The 27,729-nt window shown below is 39.6% G+C and overlaps 1 protein-coding gene across 1 annotated transcript; it reads left to right on the forward strand.

Moving 5' to 3' along the window:
* hlcs (holocarboxylase synthetase (biotin-(proprionyl-CoA-carboxylase (ATP-hydrolysing)) ligase)) lies at positions 1-27,307 on the forward strand. The gene is made up of 12 exons (XM_060895758.1): positions 1-109; positions 221-379; positions 510-650; positions 1,358-1,520; positions 1,689-2,629; positions 2,739-2,921; positions 11,113-11,384; positions 24,298-24,365; positions 24,881-25,041; positions 25,563-25,677; positions 26,093-26,306; positions 26,396-27,307. The coding sequence occupies exons 1-12, from the start codon at positions 2-4 to the stop codon at positions 26,565-26,567; spliced, it is 2,697 nt and encodes an 898-aa protein (XP_060751741.1). The 5' UTR covers position 1; the 3' UTR covers positions 26,568-27,307.
* Positions 27,308-27,729: the final 422 nt, after the last annotated feature.

Raw genomic sequence — 27,729 nt, forward strand, 5'->3', positions numbered from 1 at the left:
TATGGACCCCAAGGTATCTATGAAAAATAACGACCATGATCAGCCACGAGGATATAACGAACCGGAAGAGGCGGGAAGTAGTCCTGACAACACGGAAGCGAATATTATGGCAAGTTTCTGACCGTTGGAAAAAAAGCCTTACAGGCTCCTTAACGGTAATGTTTATGTAGCCAACATGCTAATAACGCTATGTTACCTTTACCTCTGGGTGCGTTTTCAGAAATGCTACACCGGGGTCATTCGGAATGTTTTGTTTAGGCTTCGTTCAAACCGGAGCAGTTTATGTTTCTGCGTGCAGAGCTTCAGTAGCTTCACCTCATCCGAGGACACAGTCTTCCTTCAGCTGGGTAACAAGGTTATTTACATCACAGAACCTCAGGTGAGTCTCATACACCTTTACATTCACTGAGTTCACTAATGGGGCCGAATATCCGCATGGCAGTATTTTGTTTCTGTGTAACTGCATGTAATGTTTGTTTGTTTTGTTTGTTTTGTTTTGTTTTACGTAGGCATGTGATGATTTGAGCAAGTGGACATTGTTGCTCGGCTCTTCTTTGGTTAATGCTCCAAAACTAGAGAACATCGCTTTTATTATAGAAGCTACAACAAAACAGAAAGCTGTACACTCTCCTCCAACACCAAACAAGAAGGTATATAATATTGTTTAGTATTTAAATGCTCACACATAACTGCACACACACACACACACACACACTTCTTACAGTACAAATCCTGTATTAACAGTCTAGGGACATCAGTTGTGAATAGACTCAAATGTGTGATCTAATCACTTAATCCACTTTTGAAAGGCATATTAGACAATACAGCCACATTCCGTTTGCCTTGCCGACAAAAAAGGACTGTCTGTCCGACTACGTCATGTCCCTGCTCTTATCAGAAGTGATCACTGAACACGTGTTGATACCACGAGATGGTAAAATGCCAGGAGTTCACGTCTGTCCAGCTCTAATCAGATGATATTTTAATACCAGGTATGAATGAACCTGAGCTGCCAGATTCTTAAGCGCACCCTTGACAGTTACATAAATTAGACATGTCACCTAACATATTTTGCTATCTGTGGACAAAATCAGTGTCTCTCTTAGAAGTCAAGGTAAGAATCTTGAATGCAAACAGGCAGGACACGTTCAGATAAATCACGTACAGGTTTGAAACAGGGCTGCAGAACATAATTCAAGAGTTTACTACTTATTGAAGGGCATTGTGTAATCCAGCAAAGTGCAAGAAATCATCTTTATCCAACTTCTTTATTTCATTGTGAATGCAGCAGTCTGATGGCAGTATATTGAATAATGTACAAGTACTTGTAATGCACCCATAATTGTGTTGTACGCAGGCACTGAATTGGTCCGACTATTGCCTTCCTCTGGCTTTCAGCCCAGGACAGCCCTACAGGGCTGTGGCTGAAGCGAGCCTGGACAACTTCAGCACTCTTGGAGTGGCTTTCCTGGAAGATCGACTGCAAATGGAAAATGGCCTCATTCCTGAAAAAATAGTTTGTTAGTAGAAAAATGCTTCTTTTTGATCAGATGTGTAATTTTACATTACACAAGATCTTATAGATATTTTGATAGAGTTCTGAATAGTTGATTCTTGTCTCTGCAGATGTTTTCTTGATCGCTGTGTTGTTTTCTTGATTCTAATTCTCTTTATTGTGTCCTGTGTAGCGGTGTTGCTCAGGGAATCTGCACTGAAAGAACTCCTTGAGAAGCAGCAGTTAGGCCTGGAGAAAAAGCCTGACCCAATTCTCAGCACTACAAAAGATACTGTTTCATCCTTGGCTTTTCTGTGTGAAAAGAGGGGTGAAAACATTGCACAGGAACTCGAGAACAGCACATGTGGAGCATTGTACGGCCAGCAGGTGGAACCAGAGCACAAGTCTGAACACAATCACATGGATGGCCACCATTTGCACCTCTCCAGCTGCCACGAATGCCTGGAGCTGGAGAACAGCACCATCCAATCAGTGAAATATGCCTCGGTCGAGAATATCCCAGACCTGCCTGATGATTACACGGATACTGACGTAGAGGAGGAAGAAAGCGAGGGGGTCTCAGCCTGGAGAAGGTTTGACAATACAAACAGCAAACCTCCCAATGTGCTTGTGTACACAGATGGCTGTGAGGAGCGCTACAGACGTGTGCACTCACTTCTGGCTGAATGCATCGACACTGACCGCTATGCTATTTACCCCCTGCGGCTGCAGCAGGCACTTGAAGAGCCATGGCTAGAAAACACTCTGCTCTTGGTGCTGGTCACAGAAGAAACACTCACACCTGAGCTGCAGCTGCGCTTTCTGACATTCTTAGGCCAGGGTGGTAAAGTTCTGGGTCTGTCTTGTTCACTGTGCCCAGCCGGGCTCAGGCTACATTCTCAGGAGGAGCAACGAGGCCAAATCTGCAGCATGAATTTCACTAAATCTGATAGCACTGAGGTACAGTTAAGCGTGTTAGCCAGTGGGAAAGTTTATATACGTGAACCGCATGATGCTAGCAGTGGAGAGGTGGAGTTGTGGGGAGAGCTGAGCGCCAAGGACGAAGACAAGAAGGACATGGTTATTGTCAGAGTCACTCATGGTGACGATGGTGGAGAAGCTGTACTGTGTCAGGTAGAGAAATACACTTTTGGTGGAATTGGGGTTGTTTGATTTAGTAGTTAGAAACTATCCTTTTTGTTCTCTCTCTCTCTCTCTCTCTCTCTCTCTCTCTTTTTGCTAGGTGCATTTGGAGTCAGCTCCAGACTCTGAACAGGTACAGGACAGTAGAGGCTTCTCAGAGCTGAAGATGAGTAATGCGAAGCGTTATGAGGTCCTGACAGAAATCCTCACCTCTCTAGGCCTTAGTTGTGAACTGAAGCAGGTGCCTCAACCAAGCCCCATTTACTTGCTTTCAACCCAGACAGTAAGTTTCCCCCTAAACATACACACATATAGACTCTCTCTCTCTCTCTCTCACTCACACACACACACACACACACACACACACACAAATAATGGTTTATTATCACATTGCTATTGTAACATGATCCAGAGGTCTCTAAGACTTCCACAGCATGGTGTCCAACTTCACCATTTTCACGAACACTTTATATCAAGGTTTATACCAGCTCATAGAAAAGTTTTTTGTGCAGTAAGCTGTCCTGAGCATGTTCTCATGCGCAGACAAACACACACAACTAAAAACTTTAAGTTTAACCTAGTGGTTTTTCACATTCTTTTCCTCTTCAGTTTTCTGTCCCAACACACAGACTACAATTGCGCGTGTGTTTGCCCTCGTTTGTGAGTGTGTGTGGGCTTGTGAGGGTGTGCGTGCTTGTGTGGGGGGTTCCTAAAATACACCACCAGCTCTTTGTCTTTGTGATGTTCAGTTGCAGGTGACTTTGTCTGCACCACTGCACAAAGCTAGACTCACTCCTATACTCAGCCTTTTGACTTCTCAGCATATAATACAGCCTATGAAAGCAGAGTCATTGAAAAACTTCTGCAGATGGCAGGACTGTGTACAGTGTCTAAAAGTCTGATGTGTAGAGTGTGATCTGAAAGGGAGACGGGACTGTCCCCTGAGGGGCCCCTGTGCTGCTCACTATGCTGTCTGAGATAGTGTTCTGCAGCCTCACATACTGTGGTCAACCTGTGAGGTAATCCAGGTCACCAGAGGAGCATCCACACACACATCTAGTAGATTATAGCTGAGCATTGCAAGTCGTATGGTGTCGAAAGCACTGGAAGTAAAAAAAAAAAAAGACTCCTACAGTGTTGCCTGCCTCCTCAAGGTTGGTGTAAACTCCGTTCAGCAGGAATATGTCCTCATTCTCTACTCCAGTTCTGGGCTGATAAGCGAACTGCAAGGGGTTCAGAAATGGTTCAACTGTTGTTCTTAGGTGCTTCAGGACCAGCCTCTCCAGTGTCTTCATGACATGTGAGGTCAGAGCCACTGGACTGTAGTCACTGTGCTTGGTGGAACCAGGCATGTTGTTTTACACAGGGCAGGTATGGTCATTATGCTCAGGCTGAGGTTAGTACCCTTGGGGGAAGTCCTTCGTGGCCTGCAGCATTACCAGGGTGAAATCAACTGAACTCTCTTCTCACTTCCACTGTGGTGATGTTGATTGGAGACACAGACGGTCTGGGAGATGGCCCTGATGGAGGTGAGAGAGAGGGGTCTGTGGTGGAAAGACAGAAGTTGTAGAGGAGAGATGCTATACTGCAGGAGGGAGGGCAGGGGAGGGGTTTTGAGGTATATGGAGGGGGGGAGAGGGGGGTTGTTGTCATGGTATGGGGGTGGGGTGTGTGTGTGAGGAGTGTGATAGGGTAGGTGTGTGTGACATGCACTGTGATGGACTGGTTCCAGCCAGCCCCCTATTGCTTAATGAAGATGGATGAATGAATGAAGTGCATTATAATTATGTGGCGATTATTCAAGCATGGAAGATCAGAGAGAAGTTAAAAGAACATACAGTCTATGGTGGAGCCAGCAGCAAGACAGAAAAGCCCTACTTTAAAGTGATTAGACAGAAAAGTGACCTGTAAGTGCATTCCAAATTGCACATATAAGTACTATTCCATGCCATTTTGTAGTATAAATAGTGTGTGGAGTGTGAAATGTCCAACAAGAAGAAGAGCACATCAAGTATCCAGATGATCCACTCCAGCTTTCCACAAATCAGAAATATCCAGCTAATAGTATTCCTTTTGTCCCAGCAGCACTCCAGCGCCGGCATTGCAACTACAGCTTTGGCGAGAAATAAAATTTTAACTGAATGAAGAGAAAAGTTATTATTAAATTATTTGTAAATTGATTTACAAATTAAAAGCACAGAGGTTGTGATTACATTATTATTATTCAGCCTTGTTGCTGTGAAACCCTTATGTAAGTTGTGTTTCAAGAGACAGAGAAATACTTATTCAATACAGATCAAGTAGTTCGATTTACATAAATAAACAGCATTTTAACTAATAAGTAAATAGGTAATTTGCTTAAATAAATAAATTAAGGTTTGATCGGGGTATGTTAATATGTGAGCCATACTGTTTGCAATCACAGAAAAATAATAGGCACTAAATGTTCTTATGAAAATCATTTTAGAGAACGTATTCATATAACGTACAGTATTTAATTTCCCACCCCTCAACACACACAGTTGATCTGAGGGGTGCCAATAATTCTGGAGAGCCTGTTTTGATTCTTTGAATGCCACAAGGCCATGCAGGATTTGAACTTAAGCAGAGGTTTATTGCTTCATCATGAATGTCCTTAGGCGCCTTTTTTTTTTTCTTTTTTTCTTTTTTTTTGCTTTTCTTACCCACTCATGTATGAATTATTTTAATTTAAGGACAGAAAGATGGTTTGCTGGTGTTTGCAAGGCATTTACATGCATAAAGAGCAGAAATGTTTCCCACATGTGGAATTTGTCTCCTTTCTCACTGAGACTCAAGTTTTAAATTGCAGTGTTGTCATTGGCAGTTTTATAGTATACATGATAGTTTTACATTTTGGTCACTACAGCAGTTTTTATATGTATGTCGCTAATGTATTGGATCAGACAGAATAGATTGCTAAATACATTTGTGTTAAACTGTAATGATTGTAAGGTCATTTGGTCTCAGCAGTAAATATTGAATACTGATGTCTGTGGTTCATCAATAGTGAACTGACTGTGATTGTGTTATTATCCGTGGTTCTAGCACAGGTCTTAAAAGTCAGGGAAAGTATGTTAAAGTGTAAAAGGCGTTTTAAGCAGTGCTGTATAAAGGACTAGAAAGCAATACTTGAGTAAAAGTACAAGTATCGTACTAGAAAAAGACTTTGGTAGAAGTGAAAGTTACCTTTTAGAATATTACTCAAGTAAAAGTCTTAAAGTATCTGATATATACTGTACTTAAGTATCAAAAGTAATTTTATGATATTTAATGTACTTAAGTATTTGAAGTAAAAGTAAAAAGTAAAATTTCAGTGATTTTCGGTAGGCATAAGAGCAGGGGCGGTTCTAGGATTTCATCTTTAGGGGGTTTTAGCCCTCAGTGAGAATTTAAAACAAGAAGTTTTCTATTATATATTATATGACTACATAGTAAGCCAAAAGTTATGGTATTATTAAATGGCAAAAGTGGACACCAAAATTTTATGCATGATGTAATGATGCCAGTCTTGAATCAAATCAGTTCATGTATGTGTGCATTCTCTACAAACAGTGTGTCCAATGAATGCAGTCATTAAAATATATTCACAAGACAAAGACCAAATCAATAAATGTTATTTTTATTTAGTATTGAATGGATTGTTTGAATTAATATTTTGTTTGTGCTATCAACTCTGGTAATAAGAATAGTGAAATGTCACTGCTTTTGGTTGCCGTCTTTGCGGCTTTCCGCCGAATTAACGTTATAGATAAACGCCTCCAGCTCTGACAGCGTGTGCGCGCACGTAAAAGTATACATTTTATCTAGGAAATGTAGTGGAGTAAAAGTGAAAGTTGACATAAATTTAAATAGCGAAGTAAAGATACGTATCACAGATACGTGATATTTCTACTTAAGTACAGTAACGAAGTATTTGTACTCTGTTACATTACAACACTGGTTTTAAGGTTTGATGTTTTTCATTATCAAGCTGTAGGTAAATCTTTAGAATTGCAAGAAAAACCAGCACAAAGAGTTTGGAAAGTTTAAAACATTGGAACAAGTTCTGAAAATGCAAATAGATCGAATCCCCTAAAGAATTTCTGTTAAAATTAGATTGAATGAGTGTTTAATGAGAAATGTATAGAATTGGCCACTATGTGGCAGCGTGGGGCCATGAAACTTTTTCTTAGACACAGAAGGTCCTTTTACAGCTCTTCTCAACTAACAGTAGAAAAATTCTCTTAATGTTGTGTGTGTGTGTGTGTGTATATTTATATATATATATATATATATATATATATATATATATATATATATATATATATATATATATGTGTGTGTGTGTGTGTGTGTGTGTGTGTGTGTATATACATGTATGTATATATATATGTATATATATATATATATATATATATATATATATATATATATATATATATATATATATACGTATATATATATATATATATATATATATATGTATATATATATATATATACGTATATATATATATATATATATATATATATATATATATGTATATATATATATATACACACACACACACACACACACACATATATACATATATATATATATATATATAATTTTTTTTTTTTTTTTTAATTGAATATAAAGGCTCTCAGAAAATTTTATTTAAAAACCTTTTGCTTCTTTTTGTACAAAAAGATTTTTGTTCCATTAGAAATGTGACTAAAGACAGAGACATTAAACAGGACATCAGTTCCACTGCGTCTGATGATCTGCACTATTTTTAACTTTACTCCTACATCCTGGCACGGCTCTCGAACAAGAATAGTGACTGAGTTCCACACAGGTAGCTGAGTATGCCACTGTTTGTAGGGCACTGAAGACTATTAATATGGAGGGATTATGGGTAATGTGCAAAGAAGTGCCAAATTTTCTGGTGCCAAATTTTATAAAATTCATTAGGGCCAAATTCCATCTTTCTATAATTTCTGTAAAATTATGTAATTTTAATAATTAAGGATATTTTCCAGACTTTTAATGACTTCTCAAGACCAAGTCACTCTTTAGTATTTTTTTCACATTTTATTTGGAAACCTTATTCTGCTGAGAGCTGCTTCAGCTTACTGAACCTTGGACACTGAGGTCTTGACTGAACCTTGGACATGTGAGCTACGTTTGGTTTTCCTGCGGTCTGTTCGGAGATCATTTACAATGTGATGTTTGAGTGATTCCTGACAAGTTAGTCATTTATCCGTCCTCTTGGCCTCGACCAGTCTCTCCGAATAGAATTTCCGAGAACGTAACAAATTCTTATTTTAGTATTTTGTTGGGGTTTGTTTGGGTTCGAGTGTGACATTTGACCCCTGTCCCAACCACTCTGTTACAACAAGCAGGCTTCTGATAAAAAAGGCGATTGCTTCCAGACGGGACCCGTTGCTCATTGGAGGAGGAATAGAGCGCATTCTGTGCACCTTGCTCTGGTGCGAAGACTGAGAGAGAAGACAGTCGGGGGCTTCGGCTCTCACAGCTCACAACAGTACCAAGCACACATGCTATTGCAGAGCTTTTTGACTCACTCTCCTCACTCACCTTCTCTCATTACCTCTTTTTTCTTTCTCCGCATGTTTTATATTTTGCATACCTTCTCCTCAATGTTTTTAAATGCCTCACTTTGTCTTACCTCGCCTTTATGATCTTTTTTATCTACAGAATCTTAATGCTTCAGTATTACTGAAATAAGGCCTGAGCAGGACCACCCAAAGTACATATCACTACTTGAATAGTGTACATAATTAAAATGCTGCCCAGGTCAGTTCTTTATTCTCTGTGTATTAGCGGTCCATTTTGGCTGAGAGCTGTGCGTGTGTTTCTGTGGGGGAGGGGATTAGCCACATTCAAGGCCCCCTTGTTGTTCTGATGTGTATGTGTCAATGCAGACCCACATTCAGTGCAGTGCTGGAACCCCTTTAGCATCTGTGTTAACAGGCCCACAGAGGCCCCCGTTATCCCTACCTCCTTACAGTCAACATAATCAAGACGTGCCGATAAGCCATTCTAATTGATTAAACATCAATGTGCTCACTCATTTCTAAACCCAATAATTACAGCATTATCTCTTCTCAGACTCTAGCACCAGATGTCTGCAAGCTATGCTTTGGTTCGAAGAAATGCCTTCTAGTCTAGTCCAACCATTAAGTTTGTCTGAATGCATGTTTTTTTTTCCCCGGAGCTCTTAATATGATTACTGAGGAGATGTTTACTTCTGTGTCTGAGGTTACTTTATAATCTGGTTAGATCCACTGGATCAGTTAACTGTGGCAGGTACAACCTCATATGTTTATGCATCTGACGGAGATGGCCATTGCATGAATTTAGCTGTTGTTTGGATTATTTCAGGTGAATATAATTTAAAATCTACATACACATGCACGAAATCAGAACTGGACAGTGGTGCAATAGAAGACAGTGGCATGATATTATGAATCACATTTTACATCATGTAAGTGTGTGTGCGTGCGCCAAATACCTGGGTAATAAATGGCACCATGATGCTCTAAGGTAAGTAGGCAAGCCAACAGAAATGCCGTGATGCTCTAGGTAATGTTCTGCTGGGAAACCTTAGGTCCTGTCCAAACTATGGATGCACTACCTCACAACTTAGCGGACTTAAAAGATTAATGGGTCAGAGCTGTCATGGTGACACAAGGGGCCTACACAATATTAGGCAGGTGATGTTATGGCTGATTGGTGTACATATTATATATATATATATATATATAATAATATACACGTTAGTTAAATTTAATCATTATTAACCTGTACACCTGTGTATCCACTCAGGCATTAATGATGCAGCTGCACAATGCCTGAAATTCTGCAGATGCAGGTTAGTGTTTGAGTTAATATATACATCGTATATACAAATGGGGGAGGATCTCAGTGACTATGATGAAGGTATGGTTGTTCATGCAGGCAGACTGATCTGATTATTTCAGAAACTGCTGATCATCTGGAATTTGCATGCACAGCAGTCTAGACAGTAGATACAGAATGATGTAAAAACAAAAAAGCATCCAAAGAGCTAAAGTTCTGCAGACAGAAATATCTCGATGGGAGAACAGAGGAGAATGGCTAAGCTGGTTCAAGCTGAAAGGAAGACTACAGTAAATTAAATAAACACAAAAAAACTCTTCACAACTGTGGTGAGCAGAAAGTCATCTCAGAACACGCAGCAGGTCAAGACCTCAAGTGTTAGCCAAGAGCAGGAATCTAAAGCTACAATGACCACAGGCTCACTAAAACCTAACTACAATTGAAGATATTGTTCCCATCTTCAACTGTGCGGGTTTGGTGAGTCTGTCAATTCTGTATTAATATGCTTCAACATGCTTAACAAAATACATCACCGTTTCCGTGTCCCCAATACAGTGAGACCTTTAACCACAGTTAATCACATGCTTACAAAAGTGTTTCAATGGAAACCTTTTTTGACTAAGAGCACATTCCCACTGGATGAGCCTGTGTTTATTTTATGCATTCTTCAAAAAATATGAGAGAATGTCTTGGGAAAATCCACTGAAGCAGCTGAAGTGTGTGGCCTGATTACTGATTAATTGAGTTTGATCAGGGAGTAGCAAGCAAACTAGACTGCTCAGGGAAAAGCCTTGTAATGAAGCCAATCTTCTTGCTAACTGGTTATCCATGTGTGTTGATCGTTTAATTAAAGTGTCCCTGATTATTTGGCTCTATGTCCAGCAGGTCATATGGAGTAATGATGATCACTTTGGTTCTGAAGCAACAGCCAGTAAAATGCACAGTACAGTGTAGTTCAATGAAATTATCTATCACAACTAAAGTTTTATTAGTGAGTTATTTAACTAATCGTCAGTTAATTGAACTATTTAGACTTTTATTCCTGCAGTATACATTTACCAGTGTTTTAATGAGCGCTACCAGTGGCCTTTCTGCTCAGCAGCATGCAGTAGGACTGTTGATAATGTCTTCAATTTAAAATTCTGTAATAGTGACCGAGACGTATACAAACTAATAAATGTTTGGTGTGACCTATTAGGATTTGTTTTGATTTAATTAGAATTTGTATAGTACTTTGGGCATGGACACAAAGCAGCTTTGAAGAAATATCTCAGTTTAAAATGTATAAGTTCCTAAGGAGCAAGCCAGAGCTAACAGTGACGAGGAAAGACTTCCTGAGATACTATGAGGAAGAAACCTTGAGAGGAACCAGCCTTAAATAGCATTAAGCATGTACTCATTATGCATCAGTGTTTGACCTTGGAGTGTACGATTATAAATAATTCCCTTATATAAATGTACATGGTTACTGTATGGCCAAAACGTGCAATTGTGCAACCAGAAAATTTAATCTAGTTTTAACATGAAGTCTATTCTGTTGACGTGCAGAACTTAAGCATTTGCAGTCGTAAACCTATCATTGAGTATTGTATGTGTTTCTTGTGTAGAAGCTGAAGAATGCATTTGTGCGCTGGTTGAGAGAGCATGTGGATGGCAAGGGCACTGTGCATGCTCAGAAGACCAGCCTAAGGGTGATATGGGGCCAAGAGGAGCCGAGCGAGTTAAGTGACGGAGAGCTAGCGCTGCACACCGAGGCCCCAGAATTCCTCTCTGAGCATTTCAGTATGGAGATATACATGCAACACCTGCAGAGCCAGCGACTGGGGCACACGCTGCTCTACGCTGATGTTACACCTACCACCATGGACCTGCTAGAGGGGTATGTACAAGTGATTTTAATTGTGTCAATGGGATTTGCTGCTTGATAGCTTTTCCTGTGCACATGTGGGTTTCTCTCTTTTCTCTTTTCTTATTTTGGCTATTTTTTTTTTTTTTTTTTTAAATCAGGATGTTTGTTTACTCCTTGCAGGAACTCTCCATACTGTGAGTTACATAAGCTACATAAAGGGATTATTCTCTGATTATTACTAAAGAGATTAGTCTGATTATTCACCTGACTATTTACATTACCAGTGTAGTTTTTGAACACTATATTTGGACATTTTTCTTTAAATGACATTAAATGTCAAGCGAAGTGAGAAATGTTAGCAATGGCTTTACTTTATTGAAAGAAGATCGACCTACGTTAAAGCTTTCGCACTTTTCTGAAGCACTTGTAGTTTCCTAACCTAGGATCTAACAGTCAGCAGTTAATAAGTACCACAAATATGTACACATTTTCTTAGCTATTTATGCCATTTACTGGACGCAGAGCAGGTCTAAACCAATAATTAATTTGCGCAGTGGAAAACTCAGACTGTGGTCCGGCGCTGTGGTTACGCCGCACCCAGAGCCAGTTTTACTTTTTTATAACATGGAAAACTCGTATTACTAAAACGTACTTGACGCACAACACCTAGCCCATGATACATTCTCATTCCTAGACTTAAAAGTCCACATTGAATTGTGATACCTAAACACCTGATGTTGGAGCCTTCAATGGTGGCATTGCCAATGGTGGCTGCTGTGGCACTGATGAGGCTGATGGGGGAGGTGTCCATCTTGCCACATTTAGGGGTAGAGGGGCGTCAATTGAAGATTTGAGCTGGAACTGATTTAATGCATGAGTGAGCTCACTGCAGTAGGGCCGGCTGCGCCTAATGGAGCTCTTTGTCTGCGGCTCCCCTTAACACGGCAAACTCGCCAGTCAACAGGCTGGATCACAGGCGCAGGTGGGAGCCATTAGAGCTGTCATAAAGTTTGAAAAATGGATTCTGGAGCACAGCTGAAGTGATTGGAAGTGACAGTGTTGTCATTAGGGTTGTAGGCTAGTGAAAAAAAGCAAGGTGGAGAAGGAAAAAAAGAAACATGGCTACAGTTTGATTTCCCTCTTGCTTGATTATGAGAGTAATTTCCAGATGTCCTCTGTTACAGTCTGATTAAAATAGTATTATTCTCTCTTCACAGTCTTCTATAGATCACATCCTCTAAATGCCTTAGCATGCGTCTTATCCTTTTGTATTTTATAAAGATAAAGAGCAGGTTTGTGGAAGTTCATAAGCCAATTACCACATATATAAATGTGCTGAAGGTTGACACTTTCTTCCTCCTTCATCAGCTTTGTTCATTTTGCTTCAGCTTTGTAAATATATAATTGCAAATTATAGCTTGTTTAAAGTCTGTTGGGAATGTGCTTTTGTTCAGCACGCAGCCTGTTGCAAGATCAATTTCTTAACATCACTCGAAGCTCTGTACCTTATACATAGTGGTTCGAGTCTAGATCCAAAAAAGATCAATTATCAAAACTAGGTCTAACCAAAAAGCTGGCTGAAAGTGTATGGAACATATGGTAGTCGTATCAACAGGCTCCCAGTGTGTTGCTTTTTTTTCAGTATGTATACATCACGTTTATTATGTTAATAATTTGGTGTGCTTGCTTTAATAAGCATGTCCTTTTATTATAAGATTATTTATTTCCAGTAGGCAGAAACTTACTTTCCTGTATTTGCATTAGATGGTAAAGTTAGAATAGTTTTGCCTGTAGTTTATTAATAGATATGAGCTCAATATTAAAATATTAATTTTCCCAGCTGGAGGTTAATAGTCTCTCTCTCTCTCTCTCTCTCTCTCTCTCTCTCTTTCACTAACTCACTCACTCACTCTCTGCGGATTAACAGGGCTATAGCAAACAGAGTAATAAGGCAGTACTGGGTTTTGGTTGGAGTATAGTGCTGAGCTAAGCTTAGCGCTGTACTATGGGAGAAGATGCTTATATTGACTGAAAACCGAACTAAAAAGGGGGAACCTATGTGACTGTGGGGGTACGATGTGTGTGTGTGTGTGTGTATGTATGTGTGTGTGTGTGTGAGTGTGTGTGTGTGTGTGTGAGTGGATACGAGAGAAAGAGAGAGATAAAGGGGGAGCGGTATGTTTGGCCAGAGTATTAGCGCTTTGTTTGACCAGAGCAGCCTAATAATAGATAGAGCTAGAGACAGGCCAGTGTTCTCACAAGGTCACAACTGGGCCTGAATCCCAATGCCCCCATGGACCATGGGGCAAGGGCATCTCCCAGCAGGCCTAGTGTGCACAACACTGCTTGCTGCCTGCTCTTATTAACACCTATGTTAATGGATTCTTCTCTTCATCTCATTTGATTTAGCATTAGCTGAGTTTCTGTTATTAATATAACCAGTTTCACATTGTATGTTTGTTAGGAATATGTTTTATCAGAGATGTCATAGTCAGGCACAGCTGCTCAGCCTTATGGTATAATATCTCTGATGCATACTGTGCGTCATGAAATTGTATCGTAGTATTATGATTTTTTTCGCAATCCTGCTCATCCCGGCTGTCAGTGAATCATGTAAGATTACATGCTTGGGGGATTCAGGTAAAGTCTTATGTATAACACTGACCAGTACAGCTGCTCATGGCATTTAAGTGTGTGAAGTGTTTATTGGTAAAGCACAAGGGAGCAATCACACATCGTGCTAATACATGTCAATTTACAGACAGACACACCAACGTATGCATTTATCTCAGTGATTATTTTGTGCCTAAAGCTCTCTGCTACACTGACTCTCTCCAATCATGTATTGAAAATGTTTTCAGTTCACCTGAAGCTACAGAGGTCACTCAGAAGGCCATTTTAAAGTGTCCTTTTCCTGAACTATTATAAATACATGGAGGGAAATCATTTTTAATTCCCTCTGCAACCATTTTATAATTCTAGCTTTTAATCTGTAGATTGTGAGCTAATCATACAATATTACTCAACCGGCTGCATCTATTTTAGAAGTGAACACATAAGTAGGTCAGTCAAACACCTTCTTCTTGATATCCGAGAGTAATTAACACACACATGCCCCCACGCACGCACATTGCAGACTGAGGCACTGCTGTTGGCCCCCGTTGCTGCAATCAGCGCTTGTTTTAACAGCGAATCCGAAATCCAAACGGACACTGTGCGGAATTAGACTCCGTTTCCTGTGAAAAACACTAACGCTGGGTAAGGAGTGGGAGGGAGGGAGGGAGGAAGAGAGGGAAGGAAAAGGTTCACAGTTACTAAAGCAGCAGGTTTGTACATAAAGCAAAAGTGGTCCAATTGACCTTGCAGACTCTACGACCAATTATCTAAAATTGTAAGCAGATGCTACGAGTCCTTATTTCATATTCTTATTCCTCCATCAATGCCAGATGGTCCAAGAGTTTAACGGAGTAGAGCAGAGGGTTGGACTAGGAAAAGGAGACACATACTGATAGGTCTTTCCATTCTGACTTACATCATGCATTGCCTAGAATTATACAAGAGCTAGTATATTAATCAAACAGCTACTATATATGTTGTGCAAAAACTGTTTCAAAATGTTTTTAAAATGTTATAGTGATAAAGTTGAAGTTGATTTGTTTTTACGTGATTTTATGATCCATAAAGTTACAGCCAATTCTAAACTTTTGCCATTCTGCATACTAAACTTTTTCGAATCAGAGAGAGAGAGAGAGAGAGAGAGAGAAAGAGATGATCCAATAATGGTGAAAAATTCTGATTGATCAGCTCTGAGATGTGTTGTGACTCTTCAGAAAACAGGATTATTCCAATTAATCACATTTACAGATTAGAGCTCTTCTATCGATCATCACGTTTATGCCTGCCATTGATCAATACTAATATGCTTTAGTTAAGTGAGGAAAATCCACTTTTAAAGCGCAATCAGCATGTTTTTTTTTTTTTTCTGTTTCATTTTCAATTCCAGATCAAGACAGAAGTATGTGTTTGATGTAAGCTAGCAACCCAGAAATGTTTGTGTTGTGTTATATATACCTAATATATAATTTGATATATAGCTAAAGAGAGCAGTGGGAGATGAGTAAATGTGTATTCTGAACATTTACGACAGCCATGCTATCTACAGCAAGGGCATAACCACTTCGGTCCTGTCAGGTTGGAGGCTTGCTATTGGACAACCTTGTCTAGGCTTATTAATTAGAAGTGAATCTCTAAAAGTAGTTTTAACAGAGTAAAAGTAAGGCTAGGCTGGTTAGCCAAATCCTACTTTTGTTTGTGTGTGTGTCCTCCTTCCTGATCTCTCTGTGATGGTGGCTGTGTGTGCTCTGACCCTCACACACACCCCCTCTCTCCAGTCACTGTGTAAGTGACCCTTTGGGCTCAGCAGCCTGTGATCTGCATTCTCCCACACATGATGTGCTCTAGGCAGTGAAAGCTATCCCTCCTCTGAGGAGTTCTCTCTCTTTCACTCCTTTTGTGTTTCTTGGTCCTGAGCGTGTTGTAATCAGGAGTTTTACAATGCCAGGACAGAAGGGGCTTCCAGACAAATCTGCCTTTCAGGAGGCCTGGTTGCTGCTCATTCGCTGATAACCCTGTACTTCAACTCAGACTGCTGCCAAACAGCCACCTTTTTCTTCTCACCTTGTGCATGTTGGTCACATGAAATTACAGATTGTATGCACCCATAATGTACTGATCAGTTGTTAGTATGGGAGCAGCAGCGAGACATAAAGGACATCACTAAACAAAGGGTATATGTGACTGTGATTATCATATAAATGATAGCATCACCTGACCATTTGTGTGATAACACTTGTAACAATACCAAGACAAAGTGTGACCATTTGGGAGATACTCAGTTCTTAGACTCAATTTACATTTAAAGTGAAACCCCATTTGAACTACAAAGAGGGAAACGGTATAAAATATTTGAGCAGGATTTATCCTGTGTTCTTCTTGACTCGGATGAACCCGAAGTACTTCACGTATTTTGTCACTGCTACGCTGTAATAAACTACTTCTCCATAAAGATCTTCGCCCTCATTGTTTTATTTTCTTGTATGTCCTTCACTGCTGGGTATATACTTTTATAGTCTGCCATCTTGTCTTTAGCCATGTTCACTGGATTTTTCCACTTCACTAACATTTATATCTTCACTCAGTTCATTGTTTGTGAGTTAGCTACTACTGGTCTGTTCTTCTGATCCAGCTGATGGAGGCGTAGCAGTAGCACGCAACAGCTTATCTGAATCCAATAGTGTTCATTTCGTCACCTATTTTTAATTTAGTCTTAGTCTTAGTCTTGTGCCAAATATCCTTGTTAGTTTTAGTCATATTTAGTCATTCACATATCTTTTTTGTTAGTCTTAGTCGACTAAAAGTCTCATCATTTTAGTCTAGTTTTAGTCAAAAGAAAACTCAAGGTATCTTAGTCAAGTTTTAGTTGACTAAAAGTCTTTTAATTTTAGTCTAGTTTTAGTCAAAAAATTGTAGCTTGACCACATCTGGAATCTATTGTAAGAATAAATACAACAAGGCCTCATTAAATGCAATAATATCAGGAACACGAGTGTTATAGTGGAAATAAATAACTTAATGCAAAGCCTAAGATCAAAACTGTAGGTGTATATATATATACGTGTGTGTATATATATATATATATATGTATGTATGTGTGTGTGTATATATATATATATATATATATATATATATATATATATATATATATATATATATATATATGTATATATGTATATATGTATATGTATGTATTGCACACACCATTATTGATGATATTTGGAGCAATATTACATGTAATTGTTAAACTTGATTCCCTTACATATACATTTGCTTTTAAGCCTAATTATTAATTTTGATTATGATGTGATTGTGACAGAGGTGTGGGAAGAGGTTTCAGGTTGGGGGTGCTGAGTTTTTTCTGTCACCACTTTTGAATAGAAACAATATCAAGGCTATAAAACTTGTCAAAACTCCACGAATCACAAAAGTATCAGTGAGAAGTTGAGAACACTCGTTTAAACAGTGCATACACTCGAACTTGACTGCACATCACATTTTTTACTTTATTGTTACTGCTTTTAATCGTAATGCAAAGACCGGTCATCGGGACATAAGCTGTCATGTACAATAAAAGAGCCTGAGCAGTGACAGGAAATATAATTTAACACAAAAAGCTGCCTAGACCAGGGGTGGACTTGCGCTCAGGAGTTTTTATTTATTTATTTTTATTATTTTTTTTTGAGCGGCGTGTGGCTGAATTCTTTCTACACACACTATTTTATTTCTTGATAACAGACCGCTGCGAACTAGAACACACCGTTGCCATGAAAAACAGAGCGTTGCCATGGACACACACAGGATTCTAACCATAGAGACGGAGCGCACTATTTTCTTTAGAGGAAGCAATACATTCATTCATTCATCTTCTACCGCTTATCCGAACTCCCTTGGGTCACGGGGAGCCTGTGCCTATCTCAGGCGTCATCGGGCATCAAGGCAGGATACACCCTGGACGGAGTGCCAACCCATCGCAGGGCACACACACTCTCATTCACTCACGCAATCACACACTAGGGACAATTTTCCAGAGATGCCATTTTGTGTCAAATTATCGATTTATTTGGTAGGTAGCAATATAATAAGCGGGATCTGCTTCGCGGACCTGTAACTTGAGCAACAGCGCGAAGCCGCGAACTCGTTGTGAATATTTTAAAGGCGTAACAGCTGATGAAAAAGCAATTTTCAAAAGACAATTGTAGACGAAATTGTAGACGAAAATGAAGAGAGATTTTATCTTAGTTTTTATTTTATACAAAACATTTTCGTCTCGTCTTTTTTCTTCAACAATAATGCATGTTAATTTAGTCTTAGTCAGCGTTTTTGGACAGTGGTGCAGTCTTGTCATCGTCTCGTCTTAGTCATGAAAAAAAAGGTTGTTGACGAACATATTTCGTCTCGTCTCGTCTGATGAAATTAACACTAGAATCCAAAATGGTGCTCTGTAGTGTATTGCATTGTCTGCACTGTCCTAATCTTGCATTGTTTGCACTAGGTTATGCACTTTGTGGCTAAGATAAGTTACTCTTTTGTCCTTACTTTTGTGTCGTATTTATGTACCATCATGGTTCTGGAGAAACGTCGTTTCATTTAACTGTTGACTGCATCAGCTATATACAGTTGAAATGACTGCTTCTTGGCTTGACTTGACCTGACTCAACAGGGTTGGTTTCCCTGTGTAGGCACTCTACTAAGAGCATGTACGGTGGCCGAGAAGTGCAAAACAAATTAACAAATCCGAAAACACATTAACAAATCCGAAAACAAATTAACAAATCTGAAAACACATTAACAAATCCGAAAACACAACGACAAGTCAGACAACCCAGAAACGGTAGTGTATCGTTTTTTGAATGGAAACTTACCGATCATTGGACAAGACACCTGTCACTCAAGATATACAGGTATGGAATCTTATGTGTAATGTGTAAAGTTCTCCGTTTAAATATAATAAAATAACAGAATTGATCCACAGTAACCCATTCCATCCATCAATTCCAACTTTTCCCTGCGGCAGACTGTTGAACTTCATGTATACCTTGAGTGACAGGTGTCTTGTCCAATGATCGGTACGTGTTCCAATCACAAACTATACCAACCGGGTTGTCTGAATTGTCATTGTGTTTTCGGATTTGTTAATGTGTTTCGTGCACCGTTTCAGACAACCCAGAAAAGGTAGGTATGGTTTGTAAATGGAAACTTACCGATCATTGGACAAGACACCTGTCATTCAAGATATACAGGTGAATGAAAGGTGTCTCGTCCGATGATCGGTAAGTTTCCATTGTTGTCTGACTTGTTGTGTTTTCGGATTTGTTAATGTGTTTTCAGATTCGTTCATTTGTTTTGCACTTCTCGGCCACAGTAAGCATGTCCTGACCAGAGGCTTATGTGTCAAATGGATGGATATTTGAGGCATGTCAAAGAGCCTTGTTGGTTAGTTGATCTCCATGGTCATGAATAATTGCACTGTAGTCTGGTTTCCTTTCTCTCACCTGTCATTCTTCTTCCTCTGAGGCTAGCAGGCAGGTGGCTAAGTACTGTTAGCAAGGCTGAGTTGATTTTCTTGCCAGTCATGAAAGCTTAAATCTGTCAAAGTATAATAAGCACAACCAGAAAAGTCACCAAAGTCAATTTCTAGGAGTATGGCGAGTAAGGGCAGAGGGTTAGTGATTGAGTCCCATTATTAATAATTGCATCTCTGCTTCAACTGTCAACAAGACCAACTGATATTATTTATCCACTTCCACTGTCAGCCCACACATTTCTTGAGGTCTGATATCACCAAAGCCCTAAGCCACATCAAGGTTGGTACTCTGACCCAAGAGGTTTGTTCCGTTTTGGACAGCGATGCATTTAACAAGTCAACACCACAGTTCTAAGCTCAATGCACTTTCTTGTTCAGAAGAGGGTGTGCATTAAATTCTAAAATGTTTGGTCTAACCTGGTTCGTAAGTCATCCTGTTCCCTATACTACTATATATTTGCCAAATTTATTTCACGCCATGACGCCTGAGATAGGCACAGGCTCCCCGTGACCCGAGGAAGTTCGGATAAGCGGCAGAAGATGAATGAATGAATGAATGAATGAATTTCACGCCATAAATTATCTGCATTATCCCTATTTACAGAGAGACCTGAGACTTTCCAAAAGCCAGGATCCAAGTATCCTTCACATTTTCTCTAGCTTCAGTCTCAAATAGGTGTCTTAAAAATGGCTTTTTTTGCTAGTCATTACTTCAACAGAAAGAGTGGAAGATCTGCATGTTTTGGCAACTAGCTTGCCTTGTAATGTTGGTGGCCAGATGGCCCTTGTGGTTAAACCCAGGGCTCCGGCCCATGGTCATGTAGCAGGTTCACATCCTGCGGTGATCCCCAGACTAGATATCTGCTAGTCTGTCACAGATTGGTGGACACAAGACACAAGGGACTTCTTGTGTAAGGAGACTAACTGCTGGTGGACATCATGCTAAAGTGGGTTGGTTTCTCATATCACTGTCATGATTATTATTATAATCACTATTATTATTATCACTCAAAGAGGTATCAAGATAAGTCTTGATAAGATAAGATTTCATGTATGATTAGAGCCTCTGAATATCACTTCAGAAAATGTGTATATATTTTCCATTCTATAGGCAGTGATGGTCCTTTGAGAAAGTAGATTAAATTCACAATTTACACAATTCATCAGAAAAATAAGAACTGAGTGCGATGCAAATAAAAGCATTCCTGGATGTAATTAATTAATTAGTTCTTTCTTTATTCATAATTGCAAGCAAATTGGCCATGCTGTTTCTCTTCTATTGAGTCAGGTCAGTTCTGGACCTTTCTCTTTGGTGTCTGTACTCCTCTGGAGATACGTCTGGATGCCACCTTTTGTCTCATGCAAAGAGGCAGTGATGGACTTGCTGGAATGGCAGCATTTGATAGGCCGCATTTGCAGTGAAACTCGGTCATTGTCGATCTCTAATTGCTAACCGTGGGCCTTTTTTCCATCCTCCAGCTCTCCTTTGTGGCTGTTATTGGGAATTTTTCTAATGTGTTTTCAGGTTCCCCGGTCTCGGACGACCTCTGAGCTCCTTGGTGAGCATGCTTTTAAAATGAGATTAACTTTGGAGGAATACATTAGACTCTGTATTGCAAAGCTCACAGACTTGAGCTCTGGCTTATTATAGATTGCCCACTTCAGCCCCCCACACCCCTCACGCTGCCCCATACACACAAACACACACCCCTCGGCCTCACGGCTCTTATTGAAGGTGCCTCTTTGAGTCAGTAAGAATATTCTGTTTAGGAGTTGTTTGAGCTGATCCAAGCCTGATCTCATATTTGTGTAGCAGAAATTAATTTGACACCTCTTTGCATGCTAATCTGTCAAGACTGATTTCCACTGGACAAAGACAGAGAAAGAGAGTGTAAAGGCCAAGAGAGAAAGCCCATTCTGAATGTCTTATTTTTGTTGTTCAGCTCCCATCTTGCATTCCATCTTCAGTTTGTTCTACTTGTGGTGCTTACAATTTATTTGTATTATTTTTACCATTTTTCAGGAGTCTAAGTAATTCCGATTTCTAATTATTTCTGGAAAAAAATATAAATGTTTCTTATTTTTTTACACTGACATTTTAGCTTTTAAATCAGAACTGTGGTGTTCTTGCATTTATGTTTTATAACAATTAAAAGAGAAATTTTGACTCATTCAAAAGGAAATGCTGGCCACACATGCACACATACAGAGCCGTATCATGCGCTCCCTTAGGTGTGCTTAATTTAGTCTTTGGCACAAGTACGCTGGAGCAGCAGTCTGAGAGGTCGCTCCTGGCTCTCCTCGCACTGTTAGCTGCTGATGTTCTTATTAAAAGTTCATTTTGCTTGGCTGAAGGAGCACAGAGAGCCGTCTGGGCCTCTCGTGCACCCTTGTCGCCTCTTGATTTGTAAAGCAGCGGCGCTCGTCACGATCCAGCGCTCGGGGTTCTCTGGTGGTCCTGCCAAACAGCGCAAGCTCTCAATTATCCATGGCGCTTGGCCCCACCGCCTAACCGGCACACACCGCCTCGGGGTCAGGATCCTACTGCCTGCACCACACACCCACTCCCAGACATGGGAAAAATCGGTTTGTCTCTGTCTGACTGTCTTTCTTTGTCTCTAATTCTATATCTCTTAATAAATAACCAGGATGGGGATTCAGTTAAATAGCACCATATTGTTTTTTTCAGCATTATCCCTTGGCCCTTTTTCAGTACTTGAAGTCACTTGCAAGTTGTGAATCCAGCATACATTCCTTTTGTGCAGCTCGATTGATAGTTGGAAATCAGATCATGTGCCAAAAGCGACTCGTTTTTTTTTTTTTTTGATGTTACAGCCGCCCACGTCTTTGTTTTTGTTGCTTTTTCCTTGTGCTGGTGGCACATGATGGAAGTTTTTTGGCTGTTGGGCTTTTACAATATGTCCACTTTAATTAGTGTGAGTTTGAGCGAAGAAATTCCTAAGTCTACAAATTAGCATTTGGTTTCCTGCACCTTCTGCCTTGGCCACTTTTAAATCTGCATGTTTCATAAATACCTATTTGTCTGCAATGACGGCTAAACATAATGGTACTATGAAGTAAAATTCCAAGAATGTGATTAAGTATTCATTTGCTATTCAAATAAGTATTACCAAACGCTCAATTTACTGTAAGCAGTAACATTATTTTGTTCCAAAACAGAGCGTTTCCTTTATACATCTGGATCCATCACTTATGAGGAAAGTGGAAGTTTAGGAGCAGCGCATGGTGTAATTTTGGTCCTATCAAGACAGAAGTAGTTTCAATGTTATTTCTTCTCAGAGTAGCTCTATCAACTGTTGGTGTTCCTTTTTATCCAGTGGAGATAAAGATATCACTCGCTCTAATAGAGTTCTGCAAGCCTCCTGTTCACTGGGACTGTTTGGTCTGGGAATTTATCGGATTATAGGAGCGCAGTTTAAAGTCTCTGTCTGTGTAACACTGTCTCTTTGCATCAGAAAGCCCTGAATTACTGCCCTGTGTCTCAGCCTTCCAGGCTTTGGCCAAGGAAATTGAGGTTCTCCCTGGTTAAGCTCTTGTGTAAATTTATTTTCTGTAAATGACAGATCACACCCAGATTCCTGTCTGTGTGTGTTGTCTCTAGCCACCCTGTAATAAGACACATTTCCATCTGTTATACAGAGAATGTGTGGCTTTGGTAGCAGCTTCACACATGTTAATGGCAAATATTGTTGTGATTTAAATTTAGGTTTTTCTTCACCACTCTTTATTTATACATTATGTATATTCCACAATATTTGTTAGATGTGTAAAATTGATTCTAGCATTTATTAAAACCTTTTGACGATGTGTCTGGATAGCATTATGCTTTTGTACAGGTATCTGCAATAGTGGTGCTGCGTGCTTCACAACATTCTCCCAGTGTGGTGAGATGCATAATGATGCGGAACAACACGGCCAGTAATTTGAAAAGCGGCTTTAAATGTAACAATCCGGTTTGCCCTGTTTAACGGTGTTGGCTTTACCTTATTTTTTTATTTTTTTTTGCAACCACGGAGACCCTGAATTTAGCAAAAAGCAATAAAGGGTTAAATTCCCCATATATGCGATGGTTAATGTTTATCCCTGAGAGGGAAATAGTGTCTGAATCTATCTTAACTAAATATGCACTTCAAGCTACTGTTTAATAGATATTAACCCAGAACGGACCAGCATCTTCTCTTTTAAGCAGCATATCTATGGTGCTGTGCTATAGACCCAAGAACTAAACTTTTCTTTTCTTTTAATTATCTTAAATATTCCTCCAATCTTCCAGGATTTAGATTTTTTTTTTTTTCCAAGCCAGATCCGCATCGTTTCATTAGACACTTTGAATTTGCAGGTTTCCGCTGTATTGACTTTGTGTTTAATTCATTGCAGCATCTGGCAGAATAATTATCTGTTTGTTCAGCAATTAGAGTGAGATTGACACCTGAGTGTCACCTTGCTGTGTGGCCCGAGGAAGTGTGTGTGTGAGTGACACAGGGTCAAGTGGACGCTTGTTTACTTTAGTGGGGGTGTTATTTGATGGGAGCACTGGGCTAGAAACCTTGAGATGAGGGTCAAAGTGCAATTAAAGTCCAGTGGGTAGAGAACACAGGAACACTGAGCTGTCAGCTCTTCTTTCAACACACAGAGTGAATGAGAGAGCGAGAGCCGAGAGTGGAATTGCATAGAATCTTTCTTTCTTGGAGAAATTCAGTTCAAATGAGAGTATAATGTGAGACTAGTTTAGTTAATTAGTTAATCTACGTATTAAGGATGGCATTTTATTTTCCATTTTAGATTGATGTTGCAGTTACCAGAGGATATGGGGTTAATTGCTGTGGCAGCACGTCAGACTAAGGGCAAAGGTCAGACATTGGTACACTACACTGTTCCTCTTCAGGTCCTATGGATTTCTGTATAATTTGTTACTCCAAATTTGTTATTTTAATTTTCCTGCAATTTCTGAATTTTAGTTATTTTTAGACTTCTGGCATTTTTTCCAGTTATCTTTATGTAATTGTTAATGATTAAATATTAGCATTATCATTACTCAAAAGTGATGATTTTCTTTTCTTTTCTGTTCATTTCTTTCTTTTCTGTACTTCTCTGAACTGATTCACATAAATATTAGTTAAATATTGTAAACCGTGATTATTACGGTGCCCATCCTTCCCTTGTTTACAGTGGTGTTTATATTTATATACAGTAATAATATAAGGAATCACTAGAGTCTTAATATCTGGAACATACAATAACTTAATGCACATGTAACATGTCCACAGACAGCACTATATTATTGTTTTCAGTCTCACTTTGCTCATGTATTTTGACCTGTGTGTCTATTAAAGTGTGTGTAATGGGTTTCTTGACTGTATTGCAGGCCGAGGGGGGAACGTGTGGTTAAGCCCGCTGGGTTGCGCCATGTTCACGCTGCACTTGCAGGTAGAGGTGAGATCCCGACTTGGCCAGCGAATCCCCTTCCTGCAGCACCTGGCTGCTCTAGCTGTTGTTGAGTCTGTACGTACACTGCCTGGATATGAGGTACGCTATCACACACACACACACATGCACACACTGAAATATACGGCCCCACAGAAAGGTCTCCCGAGCAGGTGCTGCTGTCTAGATTACTAATCAGAAATGTCACAGTCAACTGCAGCAGAAGGCTTGAGGCCTTGCATTGGCCCCCACACACACGGACCTGTGTTTGTGTCAGTACTTGATTGGAAACACGCATGAGCATTGGATGTTTGGAACCTTTGCAGCACGTGTGCAAGTGTGTGCACTGCTGTAAGCTCTTATACATTAGGCTACAGAGGATTGTTTGTGTGTGCACCCATCATGCAGGAAATATTATGGGATGTGGTAAGAATAACATGCAGTACTTGAATTAACATATTACAGTAATTGAAATAAAACCAGAATATGTCTACAATACCTTGGTGATTAATCTGGGAAAGATGCATCCAGAACAATGGCTTAAAAAAATATCACCATCGTTTTCTAAACTTCTTAAATGACCCATTATGCTTTCTGCTTATGTATGCAATCCTTTTGTTTAGGACATTGACCTGAGGGTGAAGTGGCCCAATGATATTTACTATGGGAACCTGATGAAGCTCGGGGGAGTGCTGGTCACATCAAGTATGATGGGATCCACCTTTCACCTCCTCATCGGTAATATCTCCAAATAAGAAAGTAATCTTATTCTAAATTATTAGTGTATATATATATATAATATATATATATATATAATATCATTGCCAACAATGTGCATGCTAGCAAAACATTGTCAAACAAAATATTTAAAAATCATTTACCACAATTTTTTCTTTATTTTAATAAGATATTTCTGCCAGATTTTACACCTTTTTATTTTATTAATGTATCATGCAGCTGGATCCAATGTTCTGTACTCCAGTTGAAGTGACTGTGCTGGTGAAGTGACTGTCCAGTTTTTGACTGTGCTTTTGGTTTATAAACTTTAATTGTTTTGATTTATGCGTCCATCCTCATCCTGTAGGTATAACATCATCACTCTTCTGTACATTCTCTTCCCCCTTCTTTGTCTCTGTCTATCCCTGTCTGCTAGGTTGTGGGTTTAATGTGAGCAACAGTAACCCTACCATCTGCATTAATGACCTGGTGGTTCAGCATAACCGTGAGCGAGGGAGCAAGCTGAGTCCTCTAAGCCCAGCACAGCTCATCGGCCGCTCTGTCACTCTGCTAGAGCAGCTCATTTCTGACTTTCAGCTATATGGCCCTGAAGCAGTTCTACCCATTTACTACAAAAGATGGGTGCATGGGTGAGTTCACTATTTCTCCTGAACATTTCTATCTTATATAACAGTTTTAAAGGTGATAAATATTTATCGACGATGGCGGCCATATTCAGGGGAACAAAGGTACGGTTGTGGAGTGAGGACGGTCCTGAGGCTGAGGTGGTGGGACTGGATGATCACGGCTTTCTGCAGGTGAGATCTCAAGACCAGGGTCTGGTGTCTGTCCAACCTGATGGAAACTCCTTCGACATGATGAGAAACCTGGTCGTCACCAAGCACAACTAGACTCCACGTACACACACGGTGGTTTCAGGCTGTACCATACCTTATAAACACCAGGAAATAAATCTCCACATCACAAGAGTCACTTATAACTGAGTACTGGGAGCCTGTAAGCTGTAACTATTATGTTGTTTTGCTGCGTCATCTACATAAAAACCTGACATTAAATGGATTAGATTTATAAAGAAAGGTCCGAACAGACCTCGGATTAGGACTTTTGTGTCGAGTTTAATATAAATCGAGTTGTTATTGCTAGGCAAAGCTTAGGCTGCAAGACATTTAAGTTGCTTTGAAGAAAAGACTAACACTGATTGAACTAAATAAGATCTTAACATGCCTGATTAAGTTTTATAGGTTTATTCACGGATTCTGATTGTTTTGATGTGAGAGTCTTCAGTTTACTATAAAAAGTGCAGCGTTCTAAATATACATTTTGCAACTTTTTTCTCTTTGCATGCTACAACAAATGGTGATCAGATTGTGTATGTTTGCTTTAAAAAAAAACTAAATTGTTTAGTGGTTTCTTTTTTACGCATTTATATGCTAAACTACAGCACTTAACGAGACTATTTAATTACTTGACTTTTTTTGTGATTATATGTAACAGAACTTAAGTGTACTTAATATTTTGTGATCAACAGATTGTATACAGATGTGAATTTCCATAAGTCTCTGAGAAGTCCTTCCAGTGTTTTATAGTATCATTCATCCCAATAAAAAGAATGTATTGCCTGAATAGCTAAGTGTTAATCAATAGTATTTTTTTTCTAACGCTGCATTAAATCACAAATATTTGAAAAGTGAAGCAGTGCAGTGAATAAGCACTTCTTTATCTGGCGGTCTCTGTAACTTTCACTCTTTACGTCTCAAATGGACTCGGCTTGGCCCAGCAAGCCAAAAAAAGTGTGTGTTCAGCCTAGAAGCATGTGTTCGTGAGCAGCTACAGTGTGGCCACTGTGTCCCACTGCTCCCTCTTCCTCCTCCTGCTCTTCTTTCAGCCGGTATAGAAGTGATGAGGTGTGCTAGAGGCTGGTGGGCATGCAGGTGGACGGAGTGTGTGTGTTTTTGTGTACGCGTGAGGGGTTAGGTTTCCTGCGCTCGACTGGGTTCATCCTGGTCTGTTAAAGATCACCTCATCTGTCTTTCACACCTCCTGTGCCTGGAC

This window comes from Tachysurus vachellii, chromosome 20 (genome assembly GCF_030014155.1).
Source record: "Tachysurus vachellii isolate PV-2020 chromosome 20, HZAU_Pvac_v1, whole genome shotgun sequence".
Lineage (NCBI taxonomy): Eukaryota > Metazoa > Chordata > Actinopteri > Siluriformes > Bagridae > Tachysurus > Tachysurus vachellii.